This window comes from Callithrix jacchus, chromosome 22 (assembly GCF_049354715.1).
Source record: "Callithrix jacchus isolate 240 chromosome 22, calJac240_pri, whole genome shotgun sequence".
Classification (NCBI taxonomy): domain Eukaryota; kingdom Metazoa; phylum Chordata; class Mammalia; order Primates; family Cebidae; genus Callithrix; species Callithrix jacchus.
In genome coordinates, this window is record NC_133523.1 from 17,905,423 (window position 1) to 17,917,581 (window position 12,159).

The 12,159-nt window shown below is 52.1% G+C and overlaps 1 protein-coding gene across 12 annotated transcripts in view; it reads left to right on the top strand.

The window, feature by feature from the left end:
- Positions 1-872: 872 nt before the first annotated feature.
- Positions 873-12,159, top strand: part of NCAN (neurocan) — a 39,883-nt gene continuing 28,596 nt past the window's right edge. For 2 of the 12 annotated variants that reach the window (XM_078361881.1, XM_078361883.1), the window contains exons 1-5: positions 873-978; positions 4,560-4,715; positions 4,845-4,859; positions 5,477-5,556; positions 7,092-7,493. In XM_078361881.1, the coding sequence (XP_078218007.1) occupies positions 4,666-4,715; positions 4,845-4,859; positions 5,477-5,556; positions 7,092-7,493 (547 nt within the window). In that variant the 5' untranslated portion in view covers positions 873-978; positions 4,560-4,665. Of the gene's footprint in view, positions 979-4,559; positions 4,716-4,765; positions 4,860-5,152; positions 5,288-5,476; positions 5,557-7,091; positions 7,494-12,159 lie in introns of all 12 variants that reach the window. The other 10 variants (XM_035287388.3, XM_078361886.1, XM_035287389.3 and 7 more) reach the window with 7 other exon arrangements.

Below are 12,159 nucleotides of genomic sequence, written 5' to 3' on the forward strand. Positions count from 1 at the left end.
TGTACTCTGGCCTGGGTGACAGAGCAAGACTCCGACTTAAAAAAAAAAAAATTAGCCAGGCTGTGGTGGCAGGGGCTTGTAGTCCCAGCTACTCAGGAGGCTGATGCAGGAGAATGGCTTGAACCCAGGAGATCGTGCCACTGCGCTACAGCTGGGCAACAGAGCAAGACTCCGTCTCAAAAATAAAAAGCTAAATTAAATTAAATTTAAAAAAAGATTGGGGTCTCATGACAGGGACACACCTATGCCTCTGCAAAAAGCAAAATTCTTCCTGTGTTAACAGCAGTACCCAGTCCATGATGCTCCATGAATGGTGACTGGACAAAGGTGAATGAATGAATGATACGATCTGGCTGGAGCTGCTGGAAACAGCTCTCAGGTGTCACACACCTGGGCTCTCACCCTACGTGCCTCTTACCAGCTGTGTGACCAAGGAGTCTCCCCGTATTGTCTGTGCCTCAGTTTCCTCTCTGTAAATGGGGTAAACCAGTAATTGTAGCCAAAACTGCTTTGAATGTGAGCCCTGAGAGTCAGGCAGGGTGAGGTTCGAATCGCAGCTCTGCCTCTGTGCGTGACCTTGGGAAGCAACTTTGCCTCCTTGGGGCTCAGTTTCCCCACCTGTAAAATGGGACAGCCTCATCCTGGGCGTATTGGGAAGGTTTAACGCGGTTCCCGGGGCGAAGAGAATGGGAGGGGAGTCAGTGCAGTCTTCTCCTGGGTGCGGTGAGTGTCCAAAAAGTGGGCGGGGGTGGGGATTTTAGGCAGGGGGAGCCCCCTCCCTCGCGCAGCCAGAGGCCTTGGCTGGCGGGGGCGCATGCGCAGAGCGGCCTCGCGGCCCCTTTATAAGCACTGAGGCGGCGCTAGGGCGAGCTGAGCGCAGGGCGCAGGGGCTGGACCCGGCGCGGAGCTGGCTGAGCCGGAGCGCAGCGTCCTTTGTGCCGGGCGGCCGCCCCGGGATGCGTCCGAGCTAGGAGCCAGGTGGGGGGTCCGTGAGGGGGACGCGTTGGGGGAAAAGACTTAGGGATTAGAGGCAGAACCTGGGATTAGGGAAAGGACCTGAGACAAGGTAGAAGCCCCCAGAATGGGGAGAGGGCTGAAGCGGGGGAGGGGAACCCGGGGTTGAAGACGGAGCGCAAACTGGGAGGGGGCTTGAAAACGTCAGGCGGACACACATTTTGGGGGGAAGGTTGTCCGTGGAATACGGAGACCACCCCACGGTGGGGAGGGGGACGGGCTGGGGGTGGGTCTCAGGATTGGGGAGGGAGCAATGGGAAACAGGGCTAGGGGAGGGGGCCCCCGACTTTGGAGTGAAGAGGACACCCAGATGCTGAATGAGGGACTCCAGAACAGGGCACCCCCTTGTCTCAGCCGAGACACCCCAGGATTTTAAGTGGGGATTCCCAATTTGCGGATGGAGGATTCCGGGCCAGACTGCAGTGGGGAGGGGGACCCCCAGATCGGCCTGAGCCCAGTGGAATGGTGTCTGTCCTGAGTGCGACCGGCCTTGAGGAAGGGGCCCCCTGCCGTCTCCCTGTCTTTTCGGGTTAGGTCCGGTCACCCCGTTCTGACTCAGGGAGGAGGTTCTGGGGGGCCCCATCCCAAGGTGGTTCCCCGTTGTTCCCTCGTTCCCTCAGACCTTGAGTTGAGGTGTTGTCCCTTACCCAGGGAACATGCTGGGTGTCCCAGGTGAATGGTGGGGTGGGGGTCCCCCAACTGTGGTTCCCCATCTATGGATCCCCAGGACCTGTGAGGGATACCAGTTCAGAGATGGGGGCTGTCCCCCAGCACCTCCACATCCTCCCACATCCCTACAGCATGACCTAGACCCCTACCCCACCCCTTTCAGTTCCACCTGTCCATAGGACACATATGGAAGTCCTGGCTTGGTTTGGGGGTGCAGGCGCTGGGAAGCAAGGGGCTGGGACCCCAGGCTCTGTCTGGGCAGGAGCGACCCCCATCCCTACGCACGGGGCTTTGTTCCTCTCAGGCAGCATCAATGAGAAACAGCCAGGCCAGGGAGAGGGTTGGTGCTGGGCCCCAGAGGGGGACGTGGGGGGCGGGGTGGGCAGGGAGGGGTGGGTGCACTGTGGGACCCCAGAACCCAGCCGTCGCGATGGCCGGGGGACATTTCGAAATCGAAGTTCCCCCTCAAGGAGGTGGGGGTTTTGTGTGTGTGTCCACCCCAGACAGGCGGGGAGGGGAATGTGCCCAGGGGTTCTAGGGTCCCCTGTGAGTCTGATGTGACTGTGGTTGTGTCTTTGTTGGAAAACTTGTGCCGAGGGCCACATCACCATGTGGCAAAATGATGGGTGCTTATCAGTCACCGCGGCCACATATATCCATCCCGGTTTGTGCCAGGGGCTGGCATCGCTGTGTGAGTGAGTGAGGAGCTATGTCCGATGCTGTTCCGTTCCTCGAGGGGTTTATGTGGGGGGCCCGAGACTGTGGGTGTGTCTTTGTGCAGAAGACATGCCGCCTGTCTTGTGAGTGCCCATATTGTCTCTCTTTGTTAATGTCACTGTGAATCTGTGTGAGTGTGTGTCTCCCCGGGGTCTGTGTCTGGGGTGTGTGGCTGTGTGTGTCCTGCATGTGTATGTGAAGGGACCAAGGCTTCTTTCCACGTGATTGGCAGTGTGCGCCCTGGGCATGGGGGTGTGGGATGTGGTCTGTGTCCAGAGTTGGGGTGCTAACAGGAAAAGCATGAGCAGGGGCTGAAGTCCCCAAGAGGCAGCCCATCTCCCTTTCTCCTCCACGGAGTTCCACGCTCACACTCATGCACACTAATACACCTTGACTCTCAGGTCAGAAACACACCCATGTGCGCACAGCCCCTGCCGAGGGTCACTCAAACCCACACATCCACAGATCACACTAGGTCCCATGTGCTCCACCTGGTGCATGGAGCTGCTGTGGGCCCGCAAATACAGCATGCACACACCGCAGGACACAACTGCCTGCACACCCTTGCCACGACACAACACCCCAGACACACACCCAGTCACACTCACAAATGCCCATTGGCAAACTCACCCTCAGTGTTGACTGAGACTGGAGGTGGGAGTGAAGTGAAGGAGGTGACACACACACACACACTCATACACACACACACTCACACACACACACATTCACATTGATCGGAGCTGCCCCTCCTCCAGCACCCCGCAGGCCCCTGCTTGCATATGCATGAGGCTCTTACATTATTCATGAGGGCACGGGCCCCAGACAGCTGTGTAAATGCTCATCTCTGGCCGCCCTGGGGAGGAGGTATTTTAAGAGAAGGGTGTGGGTGTGTGAGGGTGCAAGTGGAAGGGAGTGGGAGGGTGTGTAGGGGGTTTGTGCACCTGAAACTGTGTCTGTCACCATGTTGGGCAACCTCAGTATATTTTTAGTGTATACATTCGGCTTTGTGTCTAAAGAGCTGTTTTTAAATTTAACATTTCTAGGACTTTACAAGTCTTAGGTCATTTCATTCTCACAGTAGCTGTAGGCGGTACTTGCTGGATGATCTCCATTTTAGAGGTGGGGAAACTGAGGCACAGAGCGATTGAAGCAGCTTGTCCTAGTTTAGAAGCAGGGCTATCTGGATGTAGTCTGTCCTCTTAAGTGTGTGTGTATGTGTGTGTGTGTGTGTGTGAATTCTCTGGCCTCGTCCCCTCCTAAAGCCCTGTTGGGGGCAGGTGCAACCCGCAGTCCTGTCTCTCTCTAATACCTGGCCAGGGCTGAAATAACCATGAGGGGACCCCACATTTGCTCGGGGTTCTAAGGGGAAGAAACGAAAACACCCTGAGATGAAGGCAGAGGTTGCTGAGGTTAAGTTGGGGGCACAGGCCCAGGGTCTGGCCTTGACCACTATCCTGCTGTGCAGCCTGAGGCAAACCTCTAGCCCTCTCTGGTCCCTGAGACATCCTGTTAGCTGGCGGGAGGCAGCAGTAGACCAGGTGGGCTTTGCTGTTGCGTTGCCGCCTCAGAATTCAGCACCATGGACAGGTCCTAGGCTGGCCTCCCAGCCGGGAGGGAGAACTGGGGAAGGGGACAGCTGTCCTCCACAGCCTTCCATTCTGGACTCCGTTCACACCCCCTCCTCAGGGATAATTTCTTATGGGGGCGGGGTGCAAGGGCTGGGTTTGCAGATGATGTTCTAATTTCCCATCTGCGCCCACCTCCTGAGCCCTGGTGAGGGGGGATTCTCAGGGGTGGGAGGTTTTGGCAAGGGACCACCTCCCCCGGATTTCTAGGCTGTGGAAGAATGTGAGGTCAGGAAATGCACTGCTGTGTTCCAACGACTGGCATGGGCTTTGCTCATAGTAGGTGCTTAATAATTGTCCACTTTATGCCCGTGGGTCCTAGTCCCTATAGGGAATTGGACCTACAACTGAAATTTCTCTGTGGACCTAAGAAGCATCTTTGTTGGGCCTTGTGAAGTCAGGGGGAGGATGGGTGGGCAGGGGTGAGCCCCTTCCTCCAGCTAGGAGTTGGCGGCTCCTCCAAAAATCCCAGAAACCAAGAATAGAATCTTGGTGACAACCAAATCCTGGAATTGAAGCTGCGAATCGTGTCAGCCAGCAAACCCAGATTGAAGGATGGCTTGGAGGCCAGCCTGCTGCCTGGACTGGGGATGCTGGGAGGACTGGGACTGACTCGTGCCCTCTAGCAGCCGCCAGTCTGATGGAGGAGGCTGACTTAAAAAGTGGTATTTCAATCTTGGCTATGTTAAGGTCAGTAATAATAGCAGCAGCTAAAATGTGCCCCTTTCTGCACGAGGCAGTTCTAAGTGTTTTATAGATATTGACTCATCCATTCCTTTCAACCACCTGATGTTATCACCATCTGACCCACCAAGAAAGGAGGGCACAGAGAAGGTAAGCAACTTGGTCAAGGTCCCACACAAGGAACAGTAGCCTATCCCAGATTTGATTCACTAAAGCACCCAGGCTTCTGACCACAAGACTTCACTGCTTGGTTGTTTTTTGTTGTTTTGTTTTGAGGCAGTCTTGAGCCATCACCCAGGCTGGAGTGTGGTGGTGTGATCATAGCTCACTGCAGCCTTGAACTCCTGGGCTTCAGCAATCCTCCCACCTCAGCCTCCTGAGTAGCTGGGACTTCAGGTGTACACCACCAGGCACAGCTAATTTTTTTTTCTTTTTTTTTTTAGTAGAGATGAGATCTCACTATGTTGCCCAGGCTGGTCTGAAGCTTCTGGTCTCAAGTAATCCTCCTGCCTCAGCCTCCCAAAGTGCTGGGACTACAGGCATGAGCCACCGTGTCCAGCCGCTGCTTGGATTCTGAGGTCAAGTGGCCCTGGGTTTGAATCCTGGCTCAGCACTTTGCAGGCTCCTTCTGTGACCTTGAATAACACACTGGCCTCTCTGAATCCTGATTTCCTGATCCGTGGAGTGGGGGAGTTGGTCCTACATGCTGAATGTATGGGAGGTTTGGGCTGTGGCTCACTCCTCCCTTCCTCTCCATTTCGTTCCAGGTCCAGGATGGGGACCACGTTTGTCTGGGCCTCAGGCCTTTTGATGCTGCAGATGCTGCTCTTTGTGGCTGGGGAACAGGGTGAGTTGGTTTGTGGGGAGGGAGAGATTGGGGTCTGGGGATGGACAAGATGGGACAGCTTTTGAATTCCAGAGCCTTCTCCTGCTGGTCTTCTGGCATGGGTTAGAGAATAAAATGAAAATAGATTTTAAAAGGCCTTTGAACAGTCAAAAGCGAACAAGATACCTAAGAGGTTATTTTTAGTCATTGTCAGCAGAAGCTGGAGGTTCCCGCCTCTCACCGTTTTGCTCAGATGAACTGGAGAGAGAAGGAAAGAAAGAAAGAAATGAGAATAGTGCAGAGATTGATTGGTGATGTCTGCCAAGGGTGGAGCAATGGAAGTAAAGGTCTCTGTGCCTGCCTCTGCTGGTGGTCAAGAGCCCATGTTTTAGAAATCACTCACAGATTTGCTCTGTGACCTTAGGCAAGTATAATTATCTCTCTGAACTTCAGTTTCCTCAACTCCCCCCCAAAGAGAATGAGACATTGCTACCCTGCAGATGGTTATGGAAATCAAATTTGCTATAGAGCGCCTGTTGTAAAGACGGTACTCCAGAAACGCCATTTCCTTTTCATTAGCTGTCTCTTGCTTTACCTTTCAGAAAAACTGAGACTTAGGAAAGGAAAGTTACTCTCCTGGGGCCATACAGTGAGTCAGTGGCACTGGAGTAACATCTCTGTCCTTGTAAAAATAAAGTGAGGGGCTGGGCACAGTGCGGTATGCCTATAATCTCAGCACTTTGGGAGGCTGAGGCGGGCAGATCACTTGAGGTCAGGAGTTTTAGGCTAGCCTGCCCAACATGGCGAAACTCTGTCTCTACAGAAAATGCAAAAATCAGCCAGGTGTGGTGGCGCATGCCTATAATCTCATCTACCTGGGAGGCTGAGGCACGAGAATCGCTTGAACCTGGGAGGCAAAGGTTGCTATGAGCTGAGATCATGCCACTGCACTCCAGCCTGGGTGACAAAGCGAGACAAAAAAATAATAAGGGCGGGGGTAGTAGCTCACTCCTGTAATCCCAGCACTTTGGAAGGCCAAGGTGAGCAGATCACTTGAGGTCAGGAATTGGAGACCAGCGTGGCCAACATGGCGAAATCCCATCTCTACTAAAAATGCAAAAATTAGCCAGGCATAATGGTGTGTACCTGTAATCTCAGCTACTTGGAGGCCAAGGCAGGAGAATTGCTTGACTTCAGGATTCAGAGGTTGCAGTGAGCTGAGATCACACCACTGCACTCCAGCCTGGGAGATGGAGCGAGACTCCATCTCAAAAAAATAAAGAAATAAAATAATAATTATTATAATAATGAAACAAGGGGCTAGGCACAGTGGCTCATGCCTATAACCCCAGCGCTTTGGGAGGCTGAGGTGGGAGGATCACTTGAGCCTAGCAGCTTGAGGCCGTAGTGAATCATGATCGTGCCACTGCACACCAGCCTGGGCAATAGAGGGAGACTCCATCTCTAAAAAGAAAATTTTTAAAAAGAGGGAAATAGCAGTCCCTGCTTGGTTCTTGCGTCTGAGTCAAGCCCTCTCTCCACCTTCTCCAACCCAGGCACACAGGATATCGCCGATGCCAGCGAAGGAGGGCTCCGTATGCAGAAGCTGGGGTCTGGGTCAGTGCGGGCTGCGCTGGCAGAGCTGGTGGCCCTGCCGTGTCTCTTTACCCTGCAGCCACGGCCAGGTGCGGCCCGAGACGCCCCTCGGATCAAGTGGACCAAGGTGCGAACTGCATCGGGCCAGCGACAGGACTTGCCCATCCTGGTGGCCAAGGACAACGTTGTGAGGGTGGCCAAAAGCTGGCAGGGACGAGTGTCACTGCCTGCCTACCCCCGGCACCGAGCCAACGCCACGCTACTGCTGGGGCCGTTGAGGGCCAGCGACTCCGGACTGTACCGCTGCCAGGTGGTGAGGGGCATCGAGGATGAGCAGGACCTGGTGCCCTTGGAGGTCACAGGTCAGTTGGGGGCAAAGGAGGGGCCGGGGGGCTGGGAGAGGGAGGGCTGAGCCTGGAGCCCACCCACTGAAGGTCACTTTAGAAATCACTCCCTGAGGCCTGGCACAGTGGTTCATGCCTGTAATCCCAGCACTTAGGGAGGCCAAGGCGGGTGGATCGCTTGAGCACAGGAATTCGAGACCAGCCTGGGTAACATGGCGAAACCTCATCTCTACAGAAAATACAAAAATTAGCCGGGCATGGGGGTACATGCCTGTAGTCCAGCTACTTGGAAGGCAGAGGTGAGAAGATCGTTTGAGCCTGGGAGGTTGAGGCTGCAGTGAGCTATGATCTTGCCACTGCCCTCCAGCCTAGATGATAGAAATCACTCTCTGGGCTGGGCGCGGTGACTCAGGCCTGTAATTCCAGCACTTTGGGAGGCTGAGGTGGGCGGATCACCTAAGGTCGGGAGTTGGAGACCAGCCTGACCAACATGGAGAAATCCCATCTTTACTAAAAATACAAAAGATCAGCTGGGCATGGTGGCGCATGCCTGTAATCCCAGCTGCTTGAGAGGCTGAGGCAGGAGAATCACTTCAACCTGGGAGGCGGAGGTTGCAGTGAGTCAAGATCATGCCATTGCACTCCAGCCTGGACAACAAGAGAGAAACTCCGTCTCCAAAAAAAAAAGAGAAAGAAAGAGAGGGAAAAAAAATGCACTCTCTGAACAGGGATTCCCTTTCAATTCTTCTGACAAAGTAATGAAGAAAGTCTTTATGGCGCCTGTAATCCCAGCACTTTGGGAGGCAGAGGAGGGCGGATCACTTGAGGTCAGGAGTTTGAGACCAGCCTGGTCAACATGATGAAACCCCATCTCTACTTTAAAAAAAAAAATTAGCCATGCCTGTAATCCTAGCTACTTGGGAGGTTGAGGCAGGAGAGCTGCTTGAACCTAGAAGGTAGAGTTTGCAGTGAGCTGAGATCGAACCACTGCACTCCAGCCTGGGCAACAAAGCAAGACTCTGCCTCAGGAAAAAAAAAAAGTATTTATGGGCATTGCCTTGTCTTTAACACCTTTCCTTTTTAGCCATGAGGGAGGAGTCTCCAGCTCAGACTTCTGGGGGCCACAATATATAGGCAGGATTTGTTTTTGTTGTTTTGAGATGGAGTCTCACTCTTGTTGCCCAGGCTGGAGTGCAGTGGTGCCGTCTCAGCTCACTGCATTCTCCTTCTAGGCGGGTTTTGCTTTAAGTCAATTTTATGGTTATCTGATTTTAAGTAAGACAAAGGATATTGGCTATTTAAAAGAGAAATTAAAAATTCCCTGTAATATACATTTAAGTTTTTTTACGTGAGGCAAGTTTTTAAAAAGTAAGTTAATTAAAAATGTATATTAATATTAAGCAAAGAACAGTTCTCAAATAGCTGTTTAACCAATTCCTTTATTTATTTATTTATTTTTTGAGATGGAGTTTCACTCTTGTTACCCAGGCTGGAGTGCAATGGCGCAATCTCGGCTCACCACAACCTCCACCTTCTGGGTTCAAGCAATTCTCCTGCTTCAGCCTCCCAAGTAGCTGGGATTACAGGCACGCACCACCATGCCCAGCTAATTTTTGTATTTTTAGTAGAGACGGGGTTTCACCTTGTTGACCAGGATGGTCTCGATCTCTTGACCTCATGATCCACCGGCCTCGGCCTCCCAAAGTGCTGGGATTATAGGCATGAGCCACCGCGCCCAGCCACCAATTCCTTTATTAAACTCTTCTTTTTTTTTGAGACGAAATTTTGCTGTTGTTACCCAGACTGGAGTGCAATGGCACAATCTCGGCTCACCGCAACCTCCACCTTCTGGGTTCAAGCAATTCTCCTGCCTCAGCCTCCCAAGTAGCTGGGACTACAGGCGTGCACCACCATGCCCAGCTAATTTTTGTATTTTTAGTAGAGACGGGGTTTCACCTTGTTGACCAGGATGGTCTCGATCTCTTGACCTCGTGATCCACCCGCCTCGGCCTCCCAAAGTGCTGGGATTACAGGCGTGAGCCACCACACCCGGCCTATTAAATTCTTCTTGTTGAGCTTGGCGTGGCAGTGCACACCTGTAATCTCAGCACTTTTCGAGGCTGAGGCAGAAAGATTGCTTGATCCCAGGCTTGTTCAAGACCAGCCTGGGCAACATAGTGAGACCTTGTCTCTACTAAAATTCCAAAACATTAGCCAGGCATGGTGGTGTGTGCCTGTTGTCTTAGCTACTTGAGGGGGCTGAGGTGGGAGGATTGCTTGAGTCCCGAGAGACTGAGGCTGCTGCAAGCCCTGATCATGCCACTGCACTCCAGCCTGGCCAACAGAGCAAGACCCAGTCTCAAAAATAATAATACAACTAAATAAGTCAGGTGTGATGGTGCACACCTCTAATCCCAGCATTTTGAGAGACCAAGGCAGGAGGATTGCTTGAGTCCAGGAGTTCAAGACCAGCCTGAGCAAGATGGTGATACCCAGTCTCTACAAAACGGGTCATGCTAGTGCGCGCCTGTAGTCCCATTTCCTCAGGAGGCTGAGGTGGGCGGATCATTTGAGCCTGGAAAGTTGAGGCGGTAGTGAGCTGAGATCACACCACTGCACTTTAGCCTGGGTGACAGAGAGAGAACCTGATTCAAATAAATAAATATATAAATAGTCAAAAACTAAAAATGAAATAAAGAACAGGGTTTGGCACACAGTAGATGCTCAATAAATGACTCAATGAATGGATTGTGCAGCAAACTCCTGTGGACTCCTGTTTCCCTTAACTTACAAGTCCCTGATTCCCGTCTTGGGGCTTAACCTGCATACCCCCAAACTGTGAATTGGGGACACAGTGTCTCACCACATAGTTTATGGGGTCAATCAATCATCCCTTTCAAAGGCCTCATTTCTCAAAATCGATAAAAGCTAAAAAAAAAAAAACAAAAACACACATGCACACAAAAACTGATTAGAGGTGAGGTAAGTGAATTCCACATCTGGGTAGCTCCATTTCATTCATTCAGCCAAACTTGGTTTGTTGTTGTGTGAGACACTCTGTCACCCAGGCTAGAGTTCCGTGGTGCGACCTCGATTCACTGCAACCTGTGCCTCGAGGGTTCAAGTGATTCTCCTGCCTCAGCCTCTGGAGTAGCTGGAATTACAGTTGCACACAACCACACCTGGCTAATTTTTGTATTTTTGGTAGAGACAGGGTTTCACCATGTTGGCCAGGCTGGTCTCTAACTCCTAGCGTCAAGTGATCTGCCCACCTCAGCCTCCCAAAGTGCTGGGATTACAGGCGCGAGCCTCTGTGCCCAGAAACTCGGCCAAACATGTACTGCGCACCTACTCTGTACTGGTCCAATGCTGAGGACACAAGGGCTCTCAGTGGGAGAAGACAGAGCAAAGTGTTTCATTTCTTGGTCTTGTTCAGCCATTTCTTTCCTTTTTTTTTTTTAAGACGGAGTTTCTCTCTTGTTACCCAGGCTGGAGTGCAATGGTGTGATCTCGGCTCACGGCAACCTCTCTCTGCCTCCTGGGTTCAGGCAATTCTCCTGCCTCAGCCTCCTGAGGAGCTGGGATTACAGGCACGCGCCACCATGCCCAGCTAATTTTTTGTATTTTTAGTAGAGACGGGGTTTCACCATGTTGACCAGGATGGTCTCGAACTCTTGACCTCATGATCCACCCACCTAGGCCTCCCAAAGTGCTGGGATTACAGGCATGAGCCACCGCACCCGGCCTCAGCCATTTCTTTCATCCCTAAATCAGAATTTGAATTACAGTGAGCCTGTTATTGGTACTTCACATCCTGGCTTACATGCCACCTCCTCCAGGAAGCCGTCCAGGACCCCATTTCCAGGCCAGGCAAGAACCACATTTGGCCTCTGGTGGTGCTGCCTGTGCTTCCCTATCAGCGCATGCACTTAATTCCTAAAAGGCGGAATCTCTCTGTCAGTTTTCTCCACACCTCCTGCTACCTCCAGGGCCTAGCCCTGGGCATGAAGAATGCCATCATTGGAGTCAGATCTCTCTGAATTTGAATTCTGGTTCTGCTGCTTCTTTGCTGCGTGGTCTGGACCTGTCTCTCAACCTTTCTGACCTTTAGTTTTCTCCTCTGAAACAATCAAATTTGTTGTAGGAGTTCAATAAGATAATCCTTGTAAATGCTTCTCTTTTTTGTATTTTGTATTTTTATTGTTTCGAGAGGGAGTCTTGTTCTGTCTACCAGGCTGGAGTGCAGTGGCTCAATCCTGGCTCACCACAGCCTCCACCTCCTGGGTTCAAGCAATTCTCCTACCTCAGCCTCCTGAGTGGCTGGGATTACAGATGTATGCCGCCATGCTCAGCTATTTTTTTGTTTTTGTTTTTGTTTTTTGAAATGGAGTCTTACTCTGTCACTCAGGCTGGAGTGCAATGGCATGTTTTCGGCTCACTGCAACCTCTGCCTCCTAGGTTCAAGCGATTTTCTGCCTCAGCCTCCCAAGTAGCTAGGATTACAGGAGTGCGCCACCATGCCTGGCTAATTTTTGTATTTTTATAGAGACGGAGTTTCACCATGTTGGCTAGGCTGGTCTCAAACTCCTGACCTCAAGTGATCCACCCACCTCAGCCTCTCAAAATGCTAGGATTACAGAAGTGAGCCACCACGCCCGGCTGTAAATGCATTTCACATTGTAAA